This window comes from Trachurus trachurus (genome assembly GCF_905171665.1).
Source record: "Trachurus trachurus genome assembly, chromosome: 15".
Taxonomy (NCBI): Eukaryota; Metazoa; Chordata; class Actinopteri; order Carangiformes; family Carangidae; genus Trachurus; species Trachurus trachurus.
Window position 1 is genome coordinate 16,751,927 of NC_139906.1, and position 25,050 is coordinate 16,776,976.

A 25,050-nucleotide genomic window follows, 5' to 3' on the forward strand; every position below is an offset into this window, starting at 1 on the left:
AAGAGAAGAACATAGTCTTCTCTCTTTATCTCTCTCTCTCTCTTTCACTCTCTCCCTCTCCCCGCTATCTCTCCTTCCTGGCGGCGAAGACTAATGCAGCGTCATCTGCCTCCTGGCAGGACCCTCTCGCTTCATTATTGGAATGAGGCCCCAGCTCTGTGAGGGCATGTGTATTCCTTTGTGGGTGTGGGTGTGTGCCTGTGTGTGCATGTGTGCATAATTTACTCACTTCCCCCTATGATAATCAATACCGCTGAGCATAACCTGGATTCATCCCAGCAGGTGGAAAATCATAGATGTGGCCTTGGCATGAAAATTCAGTTATAGCTCTGGGGAAATAATTTATATCTGGTTTGAATCTGTTAAGTCATTGTTTTGTTTTTTTATTTTTAAAAAAGGGGTGGGGGGGAGAATTCATATTGATACAGTAAAACAAGATGTATTCTGTTCGGCCATGTTTCAGAAATCTTTCACCACGTACATTATTTGTTTTGTTTTCTTGAAATTTATAGTCTTGGTTCTGTGATCCAGAGCAAACGGCACAGAAATTCAAAACAAGTCAGATTTGAAAACAACAGCTCCTTCACGTTGCACAGCTCTGTAAATAAGAAGCAGACTTGGCTGACATCATCGAGGCAGAAAGCAAGAACGCAAAGTTTAGATGAAGCCTCAATTAGCACTGACAAGCTTAGGAATCACCCAACCAAAGCATGAAATCACATCATTGCATTATGGCCATTAATATGGCTATTTGTGAGCTCATGGCTGCTGTTTAGCAATCACGCACTGTGGCTTTGATGCTTTGGCTCTCAGGGACATTGGCATTTGGATTTGATCAAACATCCACACATTAGCAGAGACAGAGCAGACACAAAGATTTAATGGCTCAAATCAGAGAGTGGTGTGACATAACAAGACAACAGGACAGAAACACTGCATGTGTACAGCCACAGAGCCACACCAGACTGAAGGTTTTTCTGACAAGTGAACTCATTGATTATTCATAATAAATTTCCACTGCAATGGGAACTATTTTTAACAGAAAGAAATCCCCTATGCATCAGTAAGTTTTATTTTTGGGGACTTTTTCTTTTCAAGACAGTAGCAGCCAGGCACTAAGGTGAGAGAAACCATGGCAACAAAGCAGACATATACGTATGTAAGAGTACTGTGACTTCCACTAGCTCAGTGGGAAGCTATGTGTGTCTCAGTGTACCGACTGCTATAAAGCCTTTCCACATGTGTCCATCTCAGACCTGCAGCAGCAGCAGCAGTGAGACGTGTCGACCATTTTTACAGAGCTGCAGGAGAAAATAAAAAGTGTATCATCTCTGCAGCTAAAGTGGAAAAAAAACAAGCTCTGTTGATTTGGGGCTTTACTGTTTGTGTTTACAAATCTAGCCTCATAATTTTTACAAAGCTCGAGATTAAAGCTGGACAAACATAGGCACAGAGTAAAGCCAAGCCAGGGCTCGCATGTAAACATCATTGACTGTGTTTCAGCAGGGAGGCACAGCCATTCTCCCCGTGTGTCTCTTTAAACAAAGCTGAATATGTCTTTATATGGAAGTGCAGCAGCGTGCATATGAGTGATCTAGGCAAGAATCTGTTGGCTCATCTCATTTGTCTCGTCTCCTTCCCCCCTGGCTGTGGGTACACTGTAGGACCACAGTTGTCACCACAGCATACAGTGTGAATATTATTATTCAGTAAGACGGCGAAAAGCCTTTGAGCCATCATTTTAATGGGACCGCATGAATACAATGGGTGGCATTATAAAGTGGGACCAAGATGAAGTGTCCGTGTCAGCCTCTATCAAAATATAGAGTCATAACCGTTGCTTGTCATTTGTCATTATTAAAGAAAGAATACCAGGCTTATAAATCATGCCTTCATGGTGCAGTGAGCAACAAGCACTACAGTCATATTTCTATGCATACAGCTGAGGTTAATTCTGGAGAAAAGCATTTAAACCAGTGTCGTTTTATGTGTTCAATGTTCATAATGTCGCTCCTTCCTGGCGCCGTAACTGGCAGGGGAGTTTTCATTTCTTGCTTGTTATCTTCTTCAGTGCTAAATTAACAGTATTGTCGCTCACAAGGGATCACGTTAACAAAAATCACATCCTCTCTGTCTTTCTGTTTTTATCTCTCTTTTTCCCCCATTCCCCCTTTCTTCCACCCCCTCTCCCTTGCAACCTCTGCCTCTGATAGCTCAGAGGAACTAAATCCTGCTGATGTCTCTCCCTTGATCTGAAATTTATTAGAGGGAGATCTGTTTTGCCTCCAGCGCGTCACTCTACCGTTCCAGCTGTCCTATTCAATTGCATTATAATATTTTTAGCCTGGCACATATTTCTATACAGCTAGATTAATATACAGTTCAGTTGGCATTGTCCCTTTCCTGCCTGGGAGTGGGTTTTTTCCCATGATTTTCAGCTGACATTGGAAAACAGCTAGGGAATCATATGGGGATTATTACAAACAGGAAGTTTTTTTTTATTATGGCTCCATGCAGGAACAGCATACATTTGTCTACCTTTTTATCTTCTATCTAGCAGCTTTCTCTTTCCTATTATTCCTCAGTAAGACTAAACAAGGACATGCTATTTCACTTTAATGCATCTCCTGAACACTGATCTTCCCGTTTGCAGGTGCTCTACAATCCTTTCTTTTTAAATTATCCACTAATTAGCTCCTTTCTTTCTTCTTATTCATTCATCCTTTTCATCAACTCCTTTCTTTAACCCTTCTTTGCAATTTGCTCTTCAGTCAGTGTGAGCAGATTACCCTCTTCCTCTCACTTCCCCTCAGAAGCTTGTTCCCATCATGACGTGTGAATGGAGATGATCAAGTTGCTTTTGACAGCATCTCTCGCAAGGCAAATCAATATCTCAGCTGCTATGCAACATTTAACAAGCCGGCGTTGATATCAAACACAAGAACATGCACTGGCTCTGAAATGAAAAGTCTTGGACTCGGACTGGGTTGCCAGAGAGAAGGACAGATCAACATTTCTCCTGGACCAGGCCGACTGTTGAAAGGCCACACAGACACCAGATAATCCAGCCTGTACTTACAGTGCTGCATGAAAGATGGAGGATGTGTGTCAGACAGCTCCAAACGCAGACTCCCTGAAAAAGATGACTTGTGGAGTTTTATTTAGTTCGCCTTTGCTTTCCAAAATGTTGGAAGGCATTTGAGGAGATGTTTATTTGCTTTCAAAGATTCCAATTTAATATATTTTTTTGGTTTGAGAGTTCTCATTTCCTGTCATGTTGGAAGAGAACAAGATCTCTTTCAATGTGCTCCTCCGACAGTATCTGTGTATTTGTGTGTGTGCGAGATTCTCGACTTGTGGTTAAGTCAATAGGAAAAGGGTGTTTGCTGTGGCACGATGCCCAGACGAACTGGAGATTGAAAACATGGGGTACGCATGAACAAGACTCTCATGCATCACTCCCTTGTACAGGTAGCATGTACACGCAAACGTAAAGGGCTGATGTCACTGTAAGACACATGCAAGCTGCACTACATAAACAAAACTCTGCTTCAGAGCTCAGATCTCACTAGTGGAGGATAATTTAGACTGTCTGCTCCAGGAACCCAAACCTCCCAGGAAATACAATCTGCCCCAACAGTTTTCAGCTCTGTTTTGACTGCCAAGAAGGGGGACAGGTCAGCATTCCCGGACAGCCCAGTCACACACACACATACACACACACAAAATACCACAAATGAAGGCAAGACTTGAAGACTTGTCATGACAACGGCTAAAGACACAAACAAACAGATTTCTGTTATTGTGTGGGAATGTCAGAGATCACAGGTCAGGGATTCTGAAAATCTGATCCAACACTTCACCTTTTCCCACACACAAACACAAACATACAGAAACATTAAACACACACACACACACACACACACACACACACACACACACACACACACACACACACTCACTCACATTCATTACATACTGTAGGCGCAGAGTCATTTAAAACTGTCCAAAAGTCTCCAGTCTGTTCCTTGTAAAGGGCCATGGTATCTGGGATCTGTCATTCCCCGTGGTCACAAAAACATAGAAAAAGCAGATTCTGACAGTGAACAAGAAAATAATAGTCCTCATGAGCTCATGTGGATTTGCTCAGAAAAGATTTCTTCATACAAACACTTAAACCGAAGTCCTGATCTATGTATTTGAAAAATGCTCTATTGGAACAAAAAATTTTATAACTTATTTTGGTTGTTTGTTTTGTAAGGTTGTGACTTTAAACAGAAAAACGCTAATTATTACTCATGATACAGAAGAAGTTTGTATTTGTTCTTACTTGTACTTACTTTAAAATATTTGAAAAATGGAGACAATAATAAAATCCAACAACATGTTTTACGAAGTGTAAGAAGTGATCAGGTGGACTCTGTGCTGCAGCGCAGGTGATGATTTGATTAATCTGACAAGTCAAAACCACATTAACCAAGACACCTCAACAAAGTGCTTAATGCTACGGTAACTCTGCGAGTCCGAGGACATGAGAGTAAAGAAACCACAGTCATATTCTGTGTTTTCTTTACTTCTTTCTTTTTTTTGGTCAGTATCGCCATCGACAACATCTCACAGCACAGGCTTCAAATACAAACTGGCGGTTTTGGACTCAAATGGAAACCAAGAATATTTAGCTGGAATAAATATTTCATGAAGTAAGAAATATGAAAAAGGCAAAGGTTGTGTGTGTGTGTGTGTGTGTGTGTGTGTGTGTGTGTGTGTGTGTGTGTGTGTGTGTGTGTGTGTGTGTGTGTGTGTGTGTGTGTGTGTGTGTGTGTGTGTGTGTGTGTGTGTGTGTGTGTGTGTGTGTGTGTGTGTGTGTGTGTACAATGCTGTGGGTCATTATGATAATTTAAGGCTGTGGCAAAGTTATTATTTTCTGCTGAAGTGCAGATTCAGACACACTCGACGACCAGACTGAGATGTAATATGAAGGCATCTTCTTTCATTATGTTCTCAATATGAATAGGAATGCACGTCTTCAGCCATGATGGAAGTTTGAATGTAACAACCCAGTAATTTTCCTCAGTGGGTTTACATCCGCTGGAAACCCAGAGGACAAGCAACACAAAACCAAGTCCCAATAGCTTCCCTATCGTAGTCAACATATAACTAAATAAACATTTTTATGTCAATCTTAAAAACCAAATATAAACCTCTGTGACAACTCTAACACACTCACTAACTAGCTGACACAGAACTGCATGCTATGACTTCACCGCAGACACTAACTGCCTACACCACCTAATTTACTTCTGTCCAATGTCTGTCTGTTTGCTTCACTGTGAAATATTAGTTTTCATCATTTGATGGTGGGATACTGTCATAGTTTATTATTGTGTTCATTTCAGCTTCAACCTTTTTTAGAATTACCTTTGACATAGCACAAACATGAGCATGATAACATGCTGAAGTGGAGCTACTGTGTTGACCCGAGGCATGTAAACGAGCTGCTCACACATTAACATCCAGCCGGTAACAAGCGTGGTAACAGTTGGATGTCAGTGTTAAGCCCAAGTTCAGCTAAGGTAAACTACTTCAGTTAATACAGCTACATCTGGTCAAAATCATACCATGTCGTGCAAATTCGGATTTTGTCTACACACCATCCTGCCCCAGTCAAAATGCACACTCAGAGATATCTGGTAGGGGTACGAATTACCAGAGATCGCCATGATACGGTATAATCACAGTACTGAAGTCACAATACAGTATTATTGTGATTTTAAACATTTTGCAGTCGCTGAGAATTGCAGTAACATAATGTGATAAACTGTGATATGTTTATCTCAGATCATTTGAATTCTTGTAAAATGGGATTGTAAAGCACACAGACCAAAAACACATTGAGATTACTCTAGTTTTCTTCTACTGATAACTTCATATATTACTATCACATATTTGAGATTTACATACAGTAGAATATCAGTCCTTGGTGTCCAACCATTGATACAATATCGCCACACAAAGTATTACAATTATATGCTGTATACATTTTTTCCACATCCGAATATTTGAATATCGATATAGATTTTGGTTCCTAAGAACACAAATATATTTTGTTATGAAGGAAGTTTTGTTTTTAGGACCTTTTTGTTTTTGCCATACTGCTGGTAAAATCAAGACAAGCTGTCGAGCATCTATCCAAAACTTTTGGATGCTAGCTACTGTACAATGAGCATCACATCCTTGTATGACTGCTACAAATATCTGGTTTCATCGTTTTGAGTTCCACTTCCTACGGTACATATTATGCACTTTAGTATAATGAGCACTAACAATGAGTTATTTCCTATGCACCTAATGGATTCCTTAGGCTTGGGTTTCCATGATGTGGGGGCGAGTATGTACTGTACTGTATGTGTGTGTGAGTGTGTGTAGTGGAAAGCCTTGTGGAGAAAATACACTAGAGGATGCTGAATGGGGAATTCACACTCGCATAATCATATGCATACAAAAACATGTGAATGTGAATATAAATGTACGCACCCCGAAGGAATCTGTGCCAGTGTGAGATTAGATACGCATCTTTTCGAGCAATCTGGAGCAAGCAGCAGGATCCTGGCAAATAATATTAGTTCTGCATAATTTTCATTTTGTTTAAGCTCCTCCATCTTATTTTTAGATTCTGTTTCCATTCATAAGAACTGGGTGTTGTTGTGTCTTTGTGAACATTTGTGTGCTACGTCTCTGTGTGTGCGTTTGAGTGTCTCCACTAGAATTGGCATCTAAGCGTACCTCACGGGAGTCTGTATTGTAGTGACAAGAGAAAGCGACTAATTTCAGCACGTCATGACTCGTGATGTCACACAAGAAGTAGAAAAATAACAGTTTTACCCAAAAATAGCCTCATCAAAGTGCTCTCACCCACTAGCTTTCATCCTTTTTTTTAGTGAATCAAAAACATTTTCCATTCCCTGGGGTGTGCCGAGAGCACAGACGCGTGAGCTTTTATCTTGCTGCCACATTTATTGTCATATTTTTGAATTTTAAACCAACCTTGTAAAAAATTAAAAAGTAAAACCTGACCTGTTAGTGGATCAGAGGAATTTGCTATTCTAGAAATAAGAAAAAGTGGCAATATAGAACATGGAAGCGGGCTCTGATAAATGTTTTATATGAGCACTCGCACTCTCTAATGCATTAAATATATGGACTGGAGTAGGAGTCACCGGGGCATGACCACTTTGCACCAGAACCAACCTGCCTCTAAAGGACACCAGTGTTGGGGTTACAGTACACATCTTATAGATGATTATAGAGTTTCTCCTGAATAATGAGAACAGGCTTTAATTGGAACAACCTCTCTGCATTTTGGCAGAAACAAGGCGTTGATATTTTGCACTAAATCCAGTATCAGTCATATAGCCCCAAATCACAACATGCATTATCTCGATGTGTGTTACCACAAAGTAACTCATTCTCTGCAAAACCCCCTTGAGCCTTCTTTTGTCGCTCACTGCTGCCTTAATGATCTCACCCATGTTTTATCTCAAGGGTCTAAGTGCAACACCACTGTAATAGCACTAGAGTTTGGCTGAGACATTAGTCTTAGGAAAGTTTTAACTGATAAATAGCTTTTCCAGTTCACATATTACTGTAGGTAGGTACAGTTGCACTTCTGTGTCTCTTAAAAAGCTGATAAAATCCCCTGGTATTCGTGTTGTCAAGAAATAGGAGTTGTTGTTGTTTTTGCTGTTGTTCTTGGTCCAGAGTGGTTGCAAATGGAACCGGAAACGAGGGCACTTTATTTGAATTATTGATAATCAATAAAAATTTTAATAGCTCACCAAAAAAAGGGGGTCGTTTTTTCTTTCTTTCTTTCTTTCTTTCTTTTTGGAAGTCTGCCCTTGAGGACTGACTGCTAGAGCAAATTATTCTCGGTTTATGCATTAATAGAAATTCACATTAGTAATTAGCATACCACCCTCACCATCCCGCGGTAACCCTCGCAGGCGCGCGCGCAGCCAGTCACGCACTCTTGCACACGTGCACGCGCGCTCGTGCTGCCCAGTCCTCCTGCCAAAGCTCCACAGTCGCGTTGTCCCACACATCACGAGCAAACGGGCTTTTCAGCACGGGACAGATCCCTGCGACCCCCTGACTGCAACATGGCGACAGAGGTAAGAAATCCGTCTCTTTCGCCGCCTTTTCTTTTACTGTTTTGACGAACACAACCCAGAGAAATGACTCAATTCCTCCGGCTTATTATTATTATTTTTTTTCTAAGAAGTGCAGGGTGAGAAATGCGGTGTTGTGGACTGAACGTCTTTAGCTTGTTGTGCCTCCGATTCATGTGGCTCATCGTGGTTCGGCTGAATGTCGCTCGGATTCAGCCAAACGAACCGACCGGACCTGACTTAGAATGAATGAATTAGAGAGTCGTGTAACGTTCACGCCAGAAATTCACCCTGAAGCTTCAATTTCACTTATTCCATCACCGTGTATCCCCATGAACTCTGATTGTACACTGATATCCTCACTCAGAGAACTGCAGTTTTTTTTCCCCTCTTTTGCCATGAACACAGAGTTTTTCATGTAAAGCCAGAGATCAATGTCACTCAGGTGGTGTAGAGTCTATGCCCTGTATCCAAGAGACTGCACTGAAGAGACATGATGATGAAGATGGAGCAGTCAGGACCATGGACAGGGACAGTCTCTCCCTGTCTTTCCTTCTGATACACTTCTAAATTGGCTTGACAAGGCTTTGTCCTTGCATTTTAAATGAGCCATGTATTGAATCAGCTTTGCATAACCAGCTCTCTGGTGTCACACTCCTTTCATCCACTGTAATAAATGTAGTTAACATGATTGGCAACTTGAAACCAGCACTAAATGGAGGACGTGGGGAGTGCATGGCAGAAATACCAGTAGTTTTGTTCAAATAGTGTCACATTGCACAAGTTACTCCACACAGTATCCACGGAGCTTGAGGTTGTATTTTTAGCCAGGATGATGCCTGGTAGCTCTCAGGCCAGCAGCTTCCTCTCACCCCCCTTTGTGTCCTTGGTGATGTCACCATGATGCTGAAGACAAAGCTGCCTTAGTTATCATAACAATGATCTCACCAGATGAGACAACTGTATACTTTAGAGCAGCTCTGGTACGCTCATGCATGCAATATGTGCCCGCATATAAGTTTATGTGTGTATTCATATATCTCTGGATGATAGTTGTACCTGAAGGCAGCCAATTTATGAGTGAGTGGTGGTGTAATTCATGCGTAATGATGCTGCAGGTAAAGGTGCAGTGGACATTGCTGAGCAAGATTCATGATGATGTTTTTTTTTTTCTGAGCCTGCAATACATTGGCAGAGTGGCCTTGATTTCCATCTGGTTGTCTGCCAGTGTCCCTGTCCAAGCCCCATTAATTACATGTTGCACACATATACACATGCATTGCACACAAACACAACATGCACATGCACATGCACACAAACACATAGATCGCATGGAACCGGGACAGTTTCCATGTCCAAGGCCCATCAATTATCCATGGCATATTTAATGTGAACAGGCTGCTGCAGTTTGTAACCATCAGTGATTGGAGTCTGAGATGAGAAGCATGCTTTATGTCCTATCTCTCCCTCTCCCTCTCTCTCTCTTTCTCACTCAGTCATTTTACATCAGAACTCATTATATGACATTTATTGAATGCCAAGTAAGCAAATGGCCACATTAAGTGACTGAGTAACAATCAGCTCATAGTGCAGACTGTTTGTGCTGCATGGACGGTCTTTGGATCCATTAAGTCCACTTGTGCCAGATCCTCCTCTCAGTCTGTAGGCTACCCCTGGCTCCAGTCTTACCCTGTTGAGGAATAATGTGTTGAAGCATAGTAAATACCTCAGAGGCTGGCACACACTCAGCTCTCTAGTGAAACAATGGCTCACCTTCTCCCAAAAAAGATATCCTCTTCCAGCTCTGGTCCCACAGTCGCTGATCTTCCACCTACATGTCATGGAAATTTGACTGTTTTGTCAACACTGTCTAAACTTCAATGATTTATAGACCTCTGGCTACCACAGCTTGGCAGTAAACATGAAAAATTCTGCTCCCAGCGGCAGGAAACCAGTTATATTCTGAAGGGATGAAAAGAGAGAGCTGACAGTAAGAAAAACGTTGAAAGAGCTACGAGACCAGAATGAAACGTCTGAGTCTGAGTGCATTTACTGTGCACGCTGTAATTGTGTGTATGCGGGTTTTGCCCTTTGCAATGCGTGCCCACTGGCAGCACTCACCAATGCTGTCGCTGTGTGTTCCTTGAGTCAGAGTGACTAAACGAGGAGACATGTCACGGCAATGAGAATCACACAGACCCACAGATCCAAGCTGGAGGAAACAGATAGTCCGAGGGTATCAGAGTGGTGGATAAAAAGAAAATACTTAAAAAATGGTCATTATTTTCATTCCAGCCACGTCCTCGTCATGAGAGGTCATTGATGCATTATGTTTAAATGCTTTTACTTTTGGTTTAAAATGCCGTAGAAGTAGAGTACTTCAGTTTCTTGCCTTTTTTTTGTCTGCCCAGACAGTGGCTATTTCTGGTCAGGAAATATCAAATAAGATTTTTTTATGGTCCAGTGGAATTTCCTCCTGATAAAACTTTTTGATGAACTGTGTAGGGCGAATCTCTGCTATGTCATATTAATTGGTTGCTAAAGATATATGTGGATTTACAGCGTAAGATCTCTTCAGTTAGAGTTAGATTTATGTGTTTAGTGTCCTGGTTGTTCGGTGCATTTGTTTTTAACCTTAATTTTGCGTGGTGCAGTATTTTTTTATGAGCCTCTTAGCTGGCGATAAGTCTTCCTTATGCAACTTATTTCCAGTTTGTTTATTTCATTTCTGCGTTTAGTTATTATGCAAACAAATCTAAGCTTAAACATAAGTAATGGATGTGTGGGTAGAGGGAGAAGTCAGACGGCGCAGCACGATGCAGAAACTCTTAATAGAGTCCTGTGTGATCAGTGTGACACTTTAACATTGCTGTCTGCTTGTGGACTATATTTAGACAAAGGGATAGAGTGTATTTGAACCCTGATCTCCCACGCAGGAAAGTAAACATCAGCACTCTGCCAACAGCAAACATTTGTCTTCAAGGCTTAAATGGACACAGACAAGGCCTCTCTGCCAGTAACACCAACACCACGTGATGAAAGAAATATTTGATGAAGTCATCTACTATCAAAGCGGGAGTTTAGAGGACTTGGGCAGTGTAGTGGTCCAGGATAGCACCATGAGACATGTGCTCCTGCTGCCAATTTGAAGCTTTGGCAGCTTTGACAGCTACTACTATTGCCAATCTCTGCAAACTACCCAATCAGAATATGGCATGAAATGATACAGAATACTACTTGGTGCATTATTTTCTAAATGCCATTTTTAATCAAGTTCAGGGAAAAATACATATACACCGATCAGGCATAACCTGCCTAATATTGTGTTGGTCCCTTTTGCTGCCAAATACACAACAGACTGTGATGCATTGTGTATTCTGACACCTTTCTATCAGAACCAGCATTACCAGCATTTCTTTTCTATCAATGAGCCATGGTTGATCACTGTTTCTTCCTTGGACCACGTCTGATAGATACTGACCACTGCCGACCGGGAACACCCCACAGTTTTAGTCTAGCCATCATAATTTAGCCCCTGTCAAACTCACAAACAAATTAGTCCTGCTTCTAACACATCAACTCTAAGAACAACATTTTCAATTGCTGCCTAATATAGGCTACTGCATCCCACCCACTAACAGGTGCCATGATAAAGTGTTATTATATATTATAGCGTTATATACACACAAACAAAACATAAAAATGGAGAGTAAATGAAAAAGATGTAAAAGTAATGTAAAAGAAGAAAGCTTTGTTTGTAAAGAGCTCAACAAGGGCTCTTCTCATATTTTTTTCCATGTGTTGTAACACTGGAACTCATGACATAACTGATAGCACAATCTGATGTGATATCATACAGTCTGACACAGGTCACAAAATCTCCTTCACACACAGAGATGAAAAGAAGTGTTACAATACAACTCCTTAAAGTCAGATGTAAAAATTTCTACTTTTAACCATGACGTCCACATCAGGCCAAAACAGGTTCACAGCCTGGAACACAACTTTCCAAGTCCATAGAAATCAGAGGGAGGGGCTGGGCACGGAGAGCTACATAAAGATAAATGAGCTCTGTGTTTGACTGGTGACCTCAGAGAGCGTGGCTGAAAGAGAGAGAGTGTGTGTGCTGTCTTCTTACACATTGCCTCTTTTGCTTAGCTGCAGAATACAGGTGGAGATGTTAAGTAGAGATCAGTAGTTTAACAATAGACCACAATACTGAATGAGCAACGTCTCCTGGAAATGTAATGTAATGGATTGTGTTTAGAGGTAATGTTTTCTTTATCTGAAGGACGTGCTGCATTTATTAACACCAACAGAATCAATAGCAGGTGGTTGGGATGGAAACTACTCTGGAGTCTGGTCTCATGCTAATATAACAAGTTGACCAACACAAGCAGAGGAACTTATGTACCACATTCACACAAAATCACAAACAAAAAACCTGCACAATCTTAATGAACCTCACTCCCGGCCAATTGATTGCAACTCGAATAAATGATGTTCAATCGTGTGCTGATAATTGCTTCTATTAATAGAGCGACTTGTTGTTCATCATGATGGCCTGAAGATAGCGGGGGTTGGGGAGTGGGGTGTGTGTGTGTGTGTGTGTGTGTGTGTGTGTGTGTGTTAGAGAGAGTCGGTGAAGGCAAAAAGGAGGATATTAAAAGCGCTGGCAGACAGAAAGATCTAGTGGCTGTGAGATGATTTGGGCTGTTAGCGGACGAAAATAGCAGCTTGGATGTTATTCCTGGTTGTGAGTGAGATACCCTATATAGAGATGAAAGGCTGCCACTGTGCTACAGTCTGTCTGCTTACATGGAAATCACTCCCATGGGTTCATATATGCAGGTAACCTTGTAAACAGAGACTCAGGTTGCTTCCAGTAATGATAGCACTGCAGCAGTGGCTGTCACATCCAGAGAAGAACATTTAGATTTTATTGAAAAAGCAACAACTGGACAAATATTGCTGGACATCATGTGCCTTTATCTTAGTTTCTCACTCCTTTTTGTTCATGTCTCTCTCCCTCCCTTCCTCCATACTCCTACTGTATCTCTAATTACCATCCTCTTGAGGGGAGTAATTTAGATCAGCAGGGGACAAGTTTACCCTGGCCCACTTGCTGCTCTATGCTTCTCAGGGGAATGCCTGTTTGGGTGTAAAACACACCACTCAGCACCAAAGTGCTGTAAAGGGGAGTCGTTCAGAGGGTCGGTTATTACTGCAATTGGGCCTATTGACATTGGAGAAATGTATGAGAGTGCTAACTCCCGTCTGTGCTGCTGTTGATGTAGTAACATAGAACCAATTTCTCACTGTGTAGCCATGTTGCACCTGTAGGCGGGAAAACAACCAAAAACCTGCAGGAAATATTATATAACTTTATATAACTATTGTGCAGAACTTGTTATTAAGAGCTGATGTAGACAAGAGGATCTTTATACACTGTGCAGTAAATCGCCACCATCTTTTGCCAAACTAAACATACCAGTCAGTCAACCAGGGGAAAGCTGGTTAGACTTGTACCACAGTGCATCGCCGCTTCTAAAAAACACTTTAAAAAAAAAAGCAAATACAAACCCTCTGCTCTTGTATCAACATGAATGTATTTTCTGTCTCAAATTTAACATGTGTATTTTTCTCTTGTTAGTTCCATAACCTGCAGGAGCTGAGGCACAGTGCATCACTGGTAACAAAGGTGTTTATACAGAGAGACTACAGCGAAGGAACCGTCTGCCGCTTCCTGACCAAGTTTCCCTCAGAGCTCGACAACAGGGTGAGCACGAATACCAACTCATCCACATACTGTACATGCTAGACACACATCCAGGTAACCTGAAACAACACCCACACTCTCCAATATGAGAATAGTGATGGCTCAGGAAAGCTTGATCAGGTGCAGTACCACGGTGCATCCTGGATGACAGAACACTTGATGAGTGATGAATATGAAACTAAAATTAGCAGAGCAATTTATCCTGGAATATTAATCCAAATGCCTGAAATCCAAATGTAAAGCAATCTAAAAAAAAAGAAGAAGAATCCCTGTCCACCCCCTATAGCCTCAAATTTCTTAACTCAACAGGTAAACACAGAATAAATATGACACAACTTTAATAAAGCTCTAGTGACTCTGATAATTAAGAAACTAAAGCTTAAGAATGCTTTTATTTTTTTCAAATTTGGCATTTGCTTTGAGCACAAGGAAATAACATGCTGTTTATTTGATGGGGAAAATTTCTGCTGTTACTTAGCTTCTGTGAAGGGTTAGGGTTAGGTGCCATGCAGGGGTGCTACTGTACTTGAGATTTGTTTAGCATTTAGCATCTGCAGCCTACTGTACAGTGCACACACTATTAGATACACAGAATGACAGAAACACAGTGGGAGTCATTAAAAAAAAATCTGTGTCACTTAAATGCTGTGTCAGACGCTCAAACTACTGTACCAGCCACTGCTGTCACACTTCTGACTAATTTGTCATCTTAGCCTCAAGTTTCCTCATATTCTGCGAAGTGTGTTTCTAAATAGTTTGTCAAAGTAAGGGTATTTTGGGTCGTGCAGAAAGCAGCTGCTTTGTTTTTGGCAGGCTGTTTTAGAACTGAACATCTTGCTTCAATAGTTACGTCAAAACACATTTCACTTTCATAGCCCTTATGCTTTGTGTGTGTCTTCATATCTTTACCTGGATGCCTGTTTGTGTTTGTAAGTAGATTGAACGGACCTTACTTGAGGAGACGGTGAAGACCTTGAACTCTTATTATGCAGAGGCCGAAAAAATTGGAGGTCAGTCGTACCTGGAGGGATGTCTGGCTTGTGCTACCGCTTACATCATCTTCCTCTGCATGGAGACTCGCTATGAGAAGGTAACAAACCTCTGGTGGTTTGAATGGCTAAAAATAGCTTTAATGTTTACAAAGAGCTTGTATCTGTACAAAGATGGCTTCACATTGAGAAGCCAAATTTGTCCACCCATCATTAGCTACCCATGCACATGAAACGCAGGTACTGTACACCCTCGTTCTTCAGTCTATCATAGGGCAAACAAACACAAACACACACATTCACACCGATCAGCAGCTATGAGTCGCCAGTCAACGTAATGAGCATGTCTTTGGACCGTGGGAGGAATCTGGAGCACTCGGTACAGGAAGAACATGCAAACTTCACACAGAAAAACCCCAGACCATGGGTTCAAGCCCTCTTGCTGTGAGGTGACAGCACTAAACCCACGATGTCTACTGTGAAAAAGAGGCAGCGTCTTCTGGCTCTAGTTTCATACTTATCAAACAGACACAAGAGCCGCACCAACCTTTTCATCTTCTCTCGGAGAGCGCGACCGGGGGCGCATTACTCAATATGCTGATTTATCTGTTTATTCACCAACTCTTTGTTTTTCCTTGTTATGGTATGGTTGCTCGGCATTTTGTTCTTTCTGCAGCTAAAATAGTCCTTTCTCAGAAGACTCGATCATTAGGACGAAGACACAATGTCATAACAGGGAAATGATGACAACTTTGACCCATTGTGGGCTGCAGTACAATCCTAATGAAACTTTAAGGAAAAATCAGGGTTTATTTTTGTAAACATATGAATTAATAGATATTCACTCATCCTTTTCTAACTGGCGTATCTGCCAAGTCCCTACACACACCTAATTCACAGGTCCCACTATATTTAAGTATCCTTCATATCCTGCATGTCTTTGGAAAGTGGAGCACCCAGAAGAAATCCACCCAGGCCCTGGGAAAATCCCCACAGAAAGGCCTCCAGTGGGCAGCAGGCTTGAACCCAGATCTGGAGCTTCTTCATGTGCAGTAAAATACTTAAAATGTCCTTGCAGGAACATCTTTCCCTCAGACATTATTCATAAACAGCTGGTATTATTATTACTGCCATATTTGTCCATTTTTATGGAAGCCAGCTCTCTCTCACACACAAAAGCATTTAATTGTGTGTTCTAATGCATCTCTTCAGGTCAGAACACAGATATTTACAAAAACAGGAGATATGATCTGATTCTGTTCCCCTCGGCCAAACTGTCCATCCACTACATTTTATAACCCACTTTAAAACCAACACCTGTGTGCCGGTGGGCAGGGGACGGCACGCCAGCTGTAGCATGACATTTACCTTCAGTACAACCAAGACGTCCATCGTGAGAAAGGGTAGGTGATTAAACCTCAGCGCCGCTTTGTTAGTGCTTGTGTGGAACAAGAACGCAACCACATACAGACGCATACACAGTGAGTTTGATTAATCTCTTGTGATTTTGCGATGAAACCGGAGTGGCGTGAAGCCCCAACATGCCTCTCTGTCGTGATCTCTGTCATCCACAACATTCATCTCCCTCGTCTTGTTGCGTTTTGTAAACATTTCTTTATCTAAGCAGAACTGGGGTCCTGGGAGCTTGACCAAGAAGTACAAAAGGACTTTTTGCTGTGTTGAAGCCATGCAGAAATGGCCTGGTCTGAGGCCCCTTTCATCTCCCTGTCAGCTGGGAGCTGCTCCATTGAGATGCTGCGATGCTATCAAACCCCATAGGAGAGTTGTTTATTTACTTGTTTAACTTAATCATCTTGGCTGAATGACGTTATGACTGATGATGATCAAATATACCCACCCAGGTTGATGCTTGCGTTTGCGCATACTTGTGTGTGCGTCTGCTGATAAAGAGGCCACACACCACTGAGTGTGGATCATTGTGTAAATTCGTTGGAGCACCAAAAGCCCTTGATGCTTACATCTCACCCTATCAAAGGACACTGATTGCTCCCAGCATGTTAGAACAGATAAATGTGCACAGAAGCATTCATAAAGCTTCCTCACTCACAGTTTGTACCCTCCATCTCCTATTTTTCTTCTTTCATTATTCACAAGAATTTCATTGTACATTGTGGGAGTCACACAGGCACATATACTGTACTGTATACCCTGTGCTGCTCATATGACGGTATTAATGTGCGGCATCTCCGTTGATTCAATCATTAGTGGAGCAATCGAAGCATGAGTGAATGAACCCAAGACACGTTGTGGTCCAGTCACTTGACTCAGATCAAGTAAAGACTGCATGTTTATTTGCATATAGAGCAGTGAAGTGAGATCCAAACACACATGGTCACTGGAGACGCATAAGGAGACTGACAGACCAGGCGTGAACTGACTTGCTTAGAGCGGTCCACCTAAGATGCATGTTTATGCCAGGTGCAAACACAGCCCAGGTCGCACTTGGTGACATGAACAACTTTCAATTTAGCAGCAGAGCACACGGTCGTGGCCCGCATGTGAAACAGGCTGTGACACTTTTAGTTCTGAGGCGATTTACACACACTCACAGAGCTTTTCCCTGAAGGGCTGTCACATGCACACAAGTACGACAACAGAGGCACAGCCTGGATATTTGACTGTCATATTGTTACACTGAAGAGGATTGAGGTGCCCAGAGAGCTCACTAGCAGTGAAATGATTGGTCTTTTCTCTGCACCACAATAAACCTATTAGTCCTGGCTTTGCTCTGTTTGACTCTGTTTGATCTAATTTTCAGCAAAAAGCACAGTTTATATCGTGTTAAGAATTTGTGGACATGCAGTCGTTGTTCCAAGCCGAATATCAATTGCTTTCTGCTTAGGTATATTTGACATAGACTGATTTAAAGCAGGACGTTGGCACAAACCGCTGCGTTTTGATGGCTTCTTCTATGGCCTTTCACTGAGGAATTTCTCCTCCTGTTTGTTCCCAGATTGTAACATTTTCCAGACTTTTCATTGCAAAAGTCTCTTCTTCTTCTTTTTCCAGCGGGAGGCAGAAAAAAAAGTATTCCTCTGTGGTGCAGTCTCCACTAGCAGGGGTCACTATATTAGCAGCTGTGCCTGCAGCTGTAGCAGGCCTTTGACATCCCAGAGGAGCGCTGCTCAGTGTGTTGCTCACTCGCTGTTGTTTTAATCTCTCAAGGCCGAGCGCTGCAGTGACCTTTAGTTAACTTACAAAGGAGGATGTGAATGTGTCGTGTTCGATAAATCATTTGAGGAATACTCATAGAAGACTTACATCCTAATAGAGCATTTTAAAGAACATTTTTACTGTTACTACTTGGATCACGTTTTTGTATTTAGAACATTAGTATTATTGATTACAAGGCAACATATACCAAACAGAAGTCTGATGAGGCAAGAACCACAAGGGATCAGCCAGTCGTATACAAGTTGATTTTGTTTTATTATATAATTTCTCAGCAGTGGCTTAGTGTGAATAGAAAGGCAAGGTTATTTTATTTATATAATGCCAAATCACTGCAGATGTTATCTCAAGGCACTTTTTAAATAGAGCTGGCCTAGATCATACTTTTTATAACATTGATTACAGAAACTCAACAGTTCCCACCATAAACACTTGACGACAGTGGCAAGGAAAAACAATTTTTTAAGAGGCAGAAACCTTGAGGGGAACTGGACTCAGAGTGGGTGGCCATCTGCAAAAGTTGCAGAATATAAAGTCATGAAAGTGAAACTGCAGTTGTGAGTTTCCCTCAAGTATACAGTGAGGAATACATTATGTGATACTGTAATTTTTCTGACAAAGTGATACAGATGTGTGTTGTTTTAGCACAGAGACACAGCTGTGCTGTGCTGAAGACCGCACCTCCATCTTAGGAGTGGTGACAGCTCTCTCAGTGTACATGAGGCCCAGTGGAGCGTGGTCCAGCTGATTGACATGGTTAGGCAGAGTTCAGGAGAGGCAAGGCACATCAGCATTGTTGGTGTCCACAGAGGCATAGCTGAGGCTGAGTAAGCTGCTCTAATGATCCCACTTAGGCTAATAGCTGTCCATTTAGCATGACTGGTCATCAGTCAGCAGTCATTTGGTTGCTATCAGCTGCAACCTGGGACTGAATCACAGTGCTTGGGTTTTTTGAAACAGTCTTCCTGTCTCTGTGTAGTTCTAATGTGCAGGAGAATGTATACAAGCATGCCTGTTTGGATTTGTGTGCCAGGGCACGGTCTGAACTTGGTGCTCAGCTTCACTCCACTGCTGCTATGTGGTTTTTGCACAGTTGATGCAATACTCACTTGCAAAACTGAGAAATAAGTCCAATGCCAATGCAATCTAAATAAACTGTCCACCTCACATTTTAGAGTGGTTCCAAATTGCCCCGACAGTCAACCAAGGCATGACATTTAGCCTGAGAGAGCCATCTTTGGAATTAGGAACTAAAGCTTCCAAATGGAAAACTTCAAAAAGAGAAAAGCCCATGCTCGTCAATTTTAGTAATTCAATTCATACAGCCTTGCTTGACATGAGTGGCTTGGAACTATGTATAAAAATAACTGCCGTACTTAGAGCATAATGGAATTACTTTGAGTTTAGATTATAATGTTCAGGAAAAATAAAGACGGGCAATGACTCGAGAGTCGGTATCATATGCCGTATGCTAACTATGCACAGAAGGACTGCAAACTCATTTCTTCCATTTTTCATTTTTTCCACCCAAGAGAGCGCAGCAGAAGGTTAAAGTTGCTGCTGCCCTGCCCGTGTTTAGCCTCTTTTTAGGTTCAAGGTCATTACATGTGGAGCAGAGCACGGTAATATGTGATAATGGATCCCCAGTTGAAATCTGTGTTGATATTATTTTCTGCTATTGTTATGTTCGTGTTTCAGATTTTCATCGTTCCTCCGACGGTCCTAATCAAATCTGTTTTCTCAATGTTAACTCTGTCCCTGTCTGACCCCACTCCGCTCTCCTGTATCACTCCAGGTGCTGAGGAAGATATCAGGCTACATCCAGGAACAGAATGAGAAGATCTTTGCTCCTCGAGGTCTACTGCTCACAGACCCCATAGAGAGAGGAATGAGGGTTGTATCCTTTACTCATCTGCTGCTGCTCTCTCAGTTTGAGTGCGTAACAAATAGAGGGTGAAGGCCCAGACATTATAGTCTGACTTAAAGACGACTGATCAGAGGTGGCAGTAGCTGAGAAGGTTGGACAAATCAGACTGCAGTGGAAGTCACCTGTTCACTGAATCACTGAAACATCTGGGTTGGATAAGAAACGCCTTCTCCTGCTCATAAATTACCATCAAGATGCCCTTGAATCAGGCACTTAAACACAAGCTGCTGCAGAGAAGCTGTTCAATGGCCAACTATCATTCCCAGGTGTAAATTTGAAGCAGGGCAGGGCTGAGAAAAGCACGGGCACTCGATCAAATGTCCTGAGTAGAAGGGTGAAAAAGACAGAACGTGGTGTGTATTCACTTACAATGTGGAGTTTTGTTTGTTTAAGCTATCCACCTTTGTTTTATCATTTTAAAATCAGGTCTCACATGACAATGTCTAACTCACCTGTCTGAATCTTCAGGTGGCTCATCGTTTGTCCTTGTGGGTGATTTGCTACATTTTCAGACGTGGCCACGTAGTACGCGTCTCTCTCTGTCAGTCGTACAGATCCCAGCACAGTTCCTCTTGTATTTAAGAGGCAGAAGCAGAGAGAGAGAATGTATCCAGTGGACCATCACAAAGGCCTGGCCCAGACTGGCTCAGAGAACAGGCTCCAAGTCCCAGGGCCAACCTATTACCAACACATATTAGTCAATACAGCCCTATACAATATGCTCTCTGTTTGTGAGTCAGTCACAGACCTCACTCTCCCCAAGAGCAACTTGACGTGTCTCACCCCTGTCATTTGTTTGTTGTTTGCATGATCCCTTAGCTTTGAAACTTCACAACATTGCAGCTAAATGCAGGCAAAACTCTGGGCTCTGCCTGCCCCAGACAAGTTTTTTGAGATTTGAGTCAGAACCCCTTGAATCGGTGAATTTGCACATCTAGTTTGAGCAGCACTGAGGAATACCTTGACTCGCCATGAGCTTTTCCAACATATTTGATGCAGTCGTAGCCAAAAATCAAGATGCAGTTGTGTTTGGAGAGGAGCCTGAGACGGGAGATTTGCAGGATCCGATGAGAAAGCAAACGGAAACCACAGGAAGGGAAGAGAGCAGTGTGTTAGTGAGTGTGTGTGTGTTTCCTGAATATTGCAATCGTTCATGGCAATAATCTGACTAATCTCTTCAAGTAGAATTTAAATCTCATCAGCAACACCTCACGTGTGATCACTGTTGATTGTCCACCCCCACATCAACATGCTAACACCCTGAGACAATGAAGAATAAAGTGTAAGCGCCACAGAAACTTCTGCTCCAGCTTCGTGCATTTGAGCTACAAATGGATCTGACAGGATCCATGGCTTGAGTTGGGGAATGTGAAACTCTAACCCCACAGGATCCTCCAGCACTTTCTCAATCCTGCTGTATTTTAATACTCACTCTGCCATGATGATCCTTGACATTCTTTGTGTCCTCAGCTAGAGATCAGTGTCTTCGAAGACCGGGGCTCCGGCAGCTCCAGTCCCAGCAGCAGCATGTCGTCAGCGGGCAGCGGCGCCCGGTGACTGGAGGGGCAGCGCCAGGCTTACGGGTACCACCACAGGGGCAGCGGCACGCTTACCAACATCCGCATGCTGAAACATGAGAGCACAAGGTTCTAAGACGAGTGGGGAGAAAAAGCTGAGGAGGGCGATCCACAGCAACAACACTCTCCCTGCAGGAGCCTACGACGTACCACCTCAAGAACAGGAGCTGGCTTACACAAACACACTGGATATGCAACAGAAATCCACACAAGTGCAACAGAACCCACACAGAGGCACACAGACACACGTACAAGCCAACACCCAGAGTGTCTGTGATGGAGTAGCCTTCACTCTCCCACAGCTATCCAAACCAAAATAATCATTGTTTCTTTTGTTCATATTTTTTCCATTCACCTTTTCTCTCATTCCCTCACGTCTGAGTCACACCGTTTCTGTGGTAGAGCTGATTCAGCAGGCTTACCCTTGATTAGACTGGATGTCAATGCTTGATTGTTTTCAGGGGGGGGGGCGGGGTCACTGTCACTGGGTCTGTATGCTGATTCACTGGCAGTGTAGTGCAGCAGCAGCAGCTCTGAAATCTGGAAGCCTCCTGGGAAGAAGCAGTGTTCTCCAGTCTCGCTGAGTGATTGCACTCATGTCTCACGTGGTCGAGGTCAAGCCACTTTGAATGCTGGTAAATTGGGCCTGCTGTGGGACCACTTGGTTCAATGCTCTGTTCACATGCATTTGGCTTTAGTGTCAAGCGGCTAACAGGGAGCACCTTGGATTATTTATCCTTCTTATTCACAGCAGTGGATACTAGTGATCCACATCACAGCTGTAGGTCACACACTCTCTCTTTTTCTCTCTCTCTTTCTCTCCTGCACACAACCATGCCCAAGTACTCATACAGACACTAGCGAATGGACAGGCACACACCTGCATATACACATATACACACCTGGAGCTAGTGGCCTTGTGTTTCTGCACGCACACACACACAGATTCTGGCAGACTTGGAGGCGACCTAGCCAGACAATATTCTCTGTGGTCTCAGCTCATTGGGAACGCAAGCAAACCCAGTAAGGCCGTGCAAGTAAGACGGTGCTAGTGCTAGTGTTGATGTGTGTGTGTGTGTGTGTGTGTGTGTGTGTGTGTGTGTGTGCGCGCGCTGGGTTGTGTCTGTTCCATGGTACCCATCCTTATTGTGGGACAAGAGAACAAGAGCAGTGCAATAAATGGGAACCTAAAACACCAACATGTTTGTTTCAGAGAAAAGTGAAGCAGGTTATCGTCTCTGGAGCTGTATGACTGTCAATGACAGGTGTGTATGGTCCCTATGGCTGGCATGTATCATTTTTAATCAAACAAAAAACAACACCAACATTAAAATGAATGAAAAATGAATATACGGTGTATCAACATCATAGTCTATCAATTAGTGCCATTTTACACATTTGTATCATCAGAGATACAGGGAACAGCCTCTGTCGTCTGTCAGTGAGACACAGTTGTAGCTCCCTCTAGGGTCAGGTGGAGGAATTTCACAAACTGAGTGAGTAATCACATTAAGGTTTGGGTGTAAAGATCAAGTTGGTGTCATTCAAGCAATTTCTAGCCCCTAATGAAACCTAATATTCCCCTGTAACTATGGCTTCACTCTGTAGGTATAGATACTGCAGCCTGAGGGACATAGATTCTCTTAGTGGGAAACAGTGCATCCGGTGTGTGTGTGTGTGAGAGAGAAAATGTTTGTATATGTGTGTGGAGAGACTGATGAGACGAAAGATTAGCATTATGTAGCAAAAATGCAGATGCTGGTAGACAGGACACCCACACGTCTAACAAAAGACAAGACTTAAACCTCGTTTCACTCTGCATATTTTATTTCAGTTGTATTTTGTCACCTCTTTCGGTTTAGTTTTTTCTTAAATATCACTTCATATCATACAGTATGTCTTAATTTACTGTGGGAGCGTAGCCTCTGCCTCTTATTCCGCCACAGTGTTATCTCTCTGCAGCAGCAGCCCAGCCTGACACGCTGAAGTTAAACTATTCACTGAGAGTCTCTGAAGATATTTTTTTGTTGTTGTTGTTGTTTCTTCGGTCCAGTGGATAGTTTAGTTTCAACATAAAATGTTACTACTTGATTGAAATGACATGGACCTACACTGACATTTATCCACAGCAGTTCAGTTCAGTTGTGCTTGTGTTCGACCTCCTGTGCTTTTCGATGCCTTCATGTTTCATCCCAGTGGAATGGATACCCGACCTGGGGCTGATGGACTGACCAATTTAAAAATGACTCAACACTGCCAATAAGCCAAAAGAGGAGCTCATTGGACAATGTACAAACCAACAAAATAAAACAATGAGTGTATATGCACTGAACTGTTGAAGAACTGTACTGTACTGTACATGCTTGTTAATATTTATCCACGCTGGTTGTGTGAAGTGTAAAGAAGTGGATAGAAAATGCCATAATACTGTTTAATTTCAAATATGCCACTGCTGCCCAGTGTTAGTCCCAAAAAAGATTTTTTTTATTTTTTTATATTCCCTCTAATTTTGGGTATCAAATCACAGAGCAGCTATGAAAGCATATCGTCTATACAGCTGTGAACTGCTGTGTAGGAGGTTAAATGAAGATGTTTATTTTTGTTCAAAGCAGTGTTTCAAGTGTTGCTGATGTAGCTCATGATATTGTTGATATAATAATAACAATGTCTTTATTATTGTGCAGGTGAACAGAGGGGTGGTGATGATGATCCTCAGGGGAAAGTCTATGTATATAATGTGCCAGTAGGTCCACCTTTCTCTAAATTTTTCAACACAACAACACACAAAGATTTGATTCAGACATCCATGGTGCGCAGAGCATGAACCTTCCTGACTTCTCTTCCCTTATCTTTTACTCTTGCACATCTATATGGTTGACATTTGTGGTTTTGAATGAAATTTCTCAAGAATCATCAAAAGGATTGTCTTGATATTTTGTACACATGCTCACAGAGTTGTACAAAAGAATTTCCCTCAACCTTTCACCTAGCATCTGGTTTTTGATTGGATTCCTGCTAAAACAATGACTTTCCTTTTCCATCAGCTGTGCTTTGTGTCCACGTCACGAAAAACTAAGATGGTGGACATTTTACTTGTTTAGCACAGTAAAGGCAGCAGCTTGCAGTAGCAACATTAGCATTATCTTGTTTAAAGTATGAATCAAAACAACACCCCCATGCCAGATGTACATGGAAAGAATAAGAAAAATGACGAGAGGAACCAATAACTAGCTTTTAATGAACACGTGAGCATGTGAGTGGTGTCTTGAGATAAAGTCTGAAAGCATCTGAGCCAATCCTTTAAGACTGAGGTGGAGAAAGAAGCACTGTGTAACATATTACGAGGCGTTAATGTAGCTTGTCCTATGATTAATGAAGGAAACTGAGGGAGTGATGATTATGTATTAAATGTATTCTAGTT

At 42.2% G+C, this 25,050-nt stretch overlaps 1 protein-coding gene across 1 annotated transcript; it reads left to right on the forward strand.

Moving 5' to 3' along the window:
• Positions 1–8,156: 8,156 nt before the first annotated feature.
• Positions 8,157–21,609, forward strand: LOC310998505 (golgin subfamily A member 7B-like; the record flags this gene model as incomplete). Its single annotated transcript, XM_083988611.1, has 5 exons — positions 8,157–8,168; positions 13,819–13,944; positions 14,882–15,034; positions 19,921–20,022; positions 21,523–21,609. The coding sequence occupies 5 exons, from the start codon at positions 8,157–8,159 to the stop codon at positions 21,607–21,609; spliced, it is 480 nt and encodes a 159-aa protein (XP_083844737.1).
• Between the last annotated feature and the right edge of the window lie 3,441 nt (positions 21,610–25,050).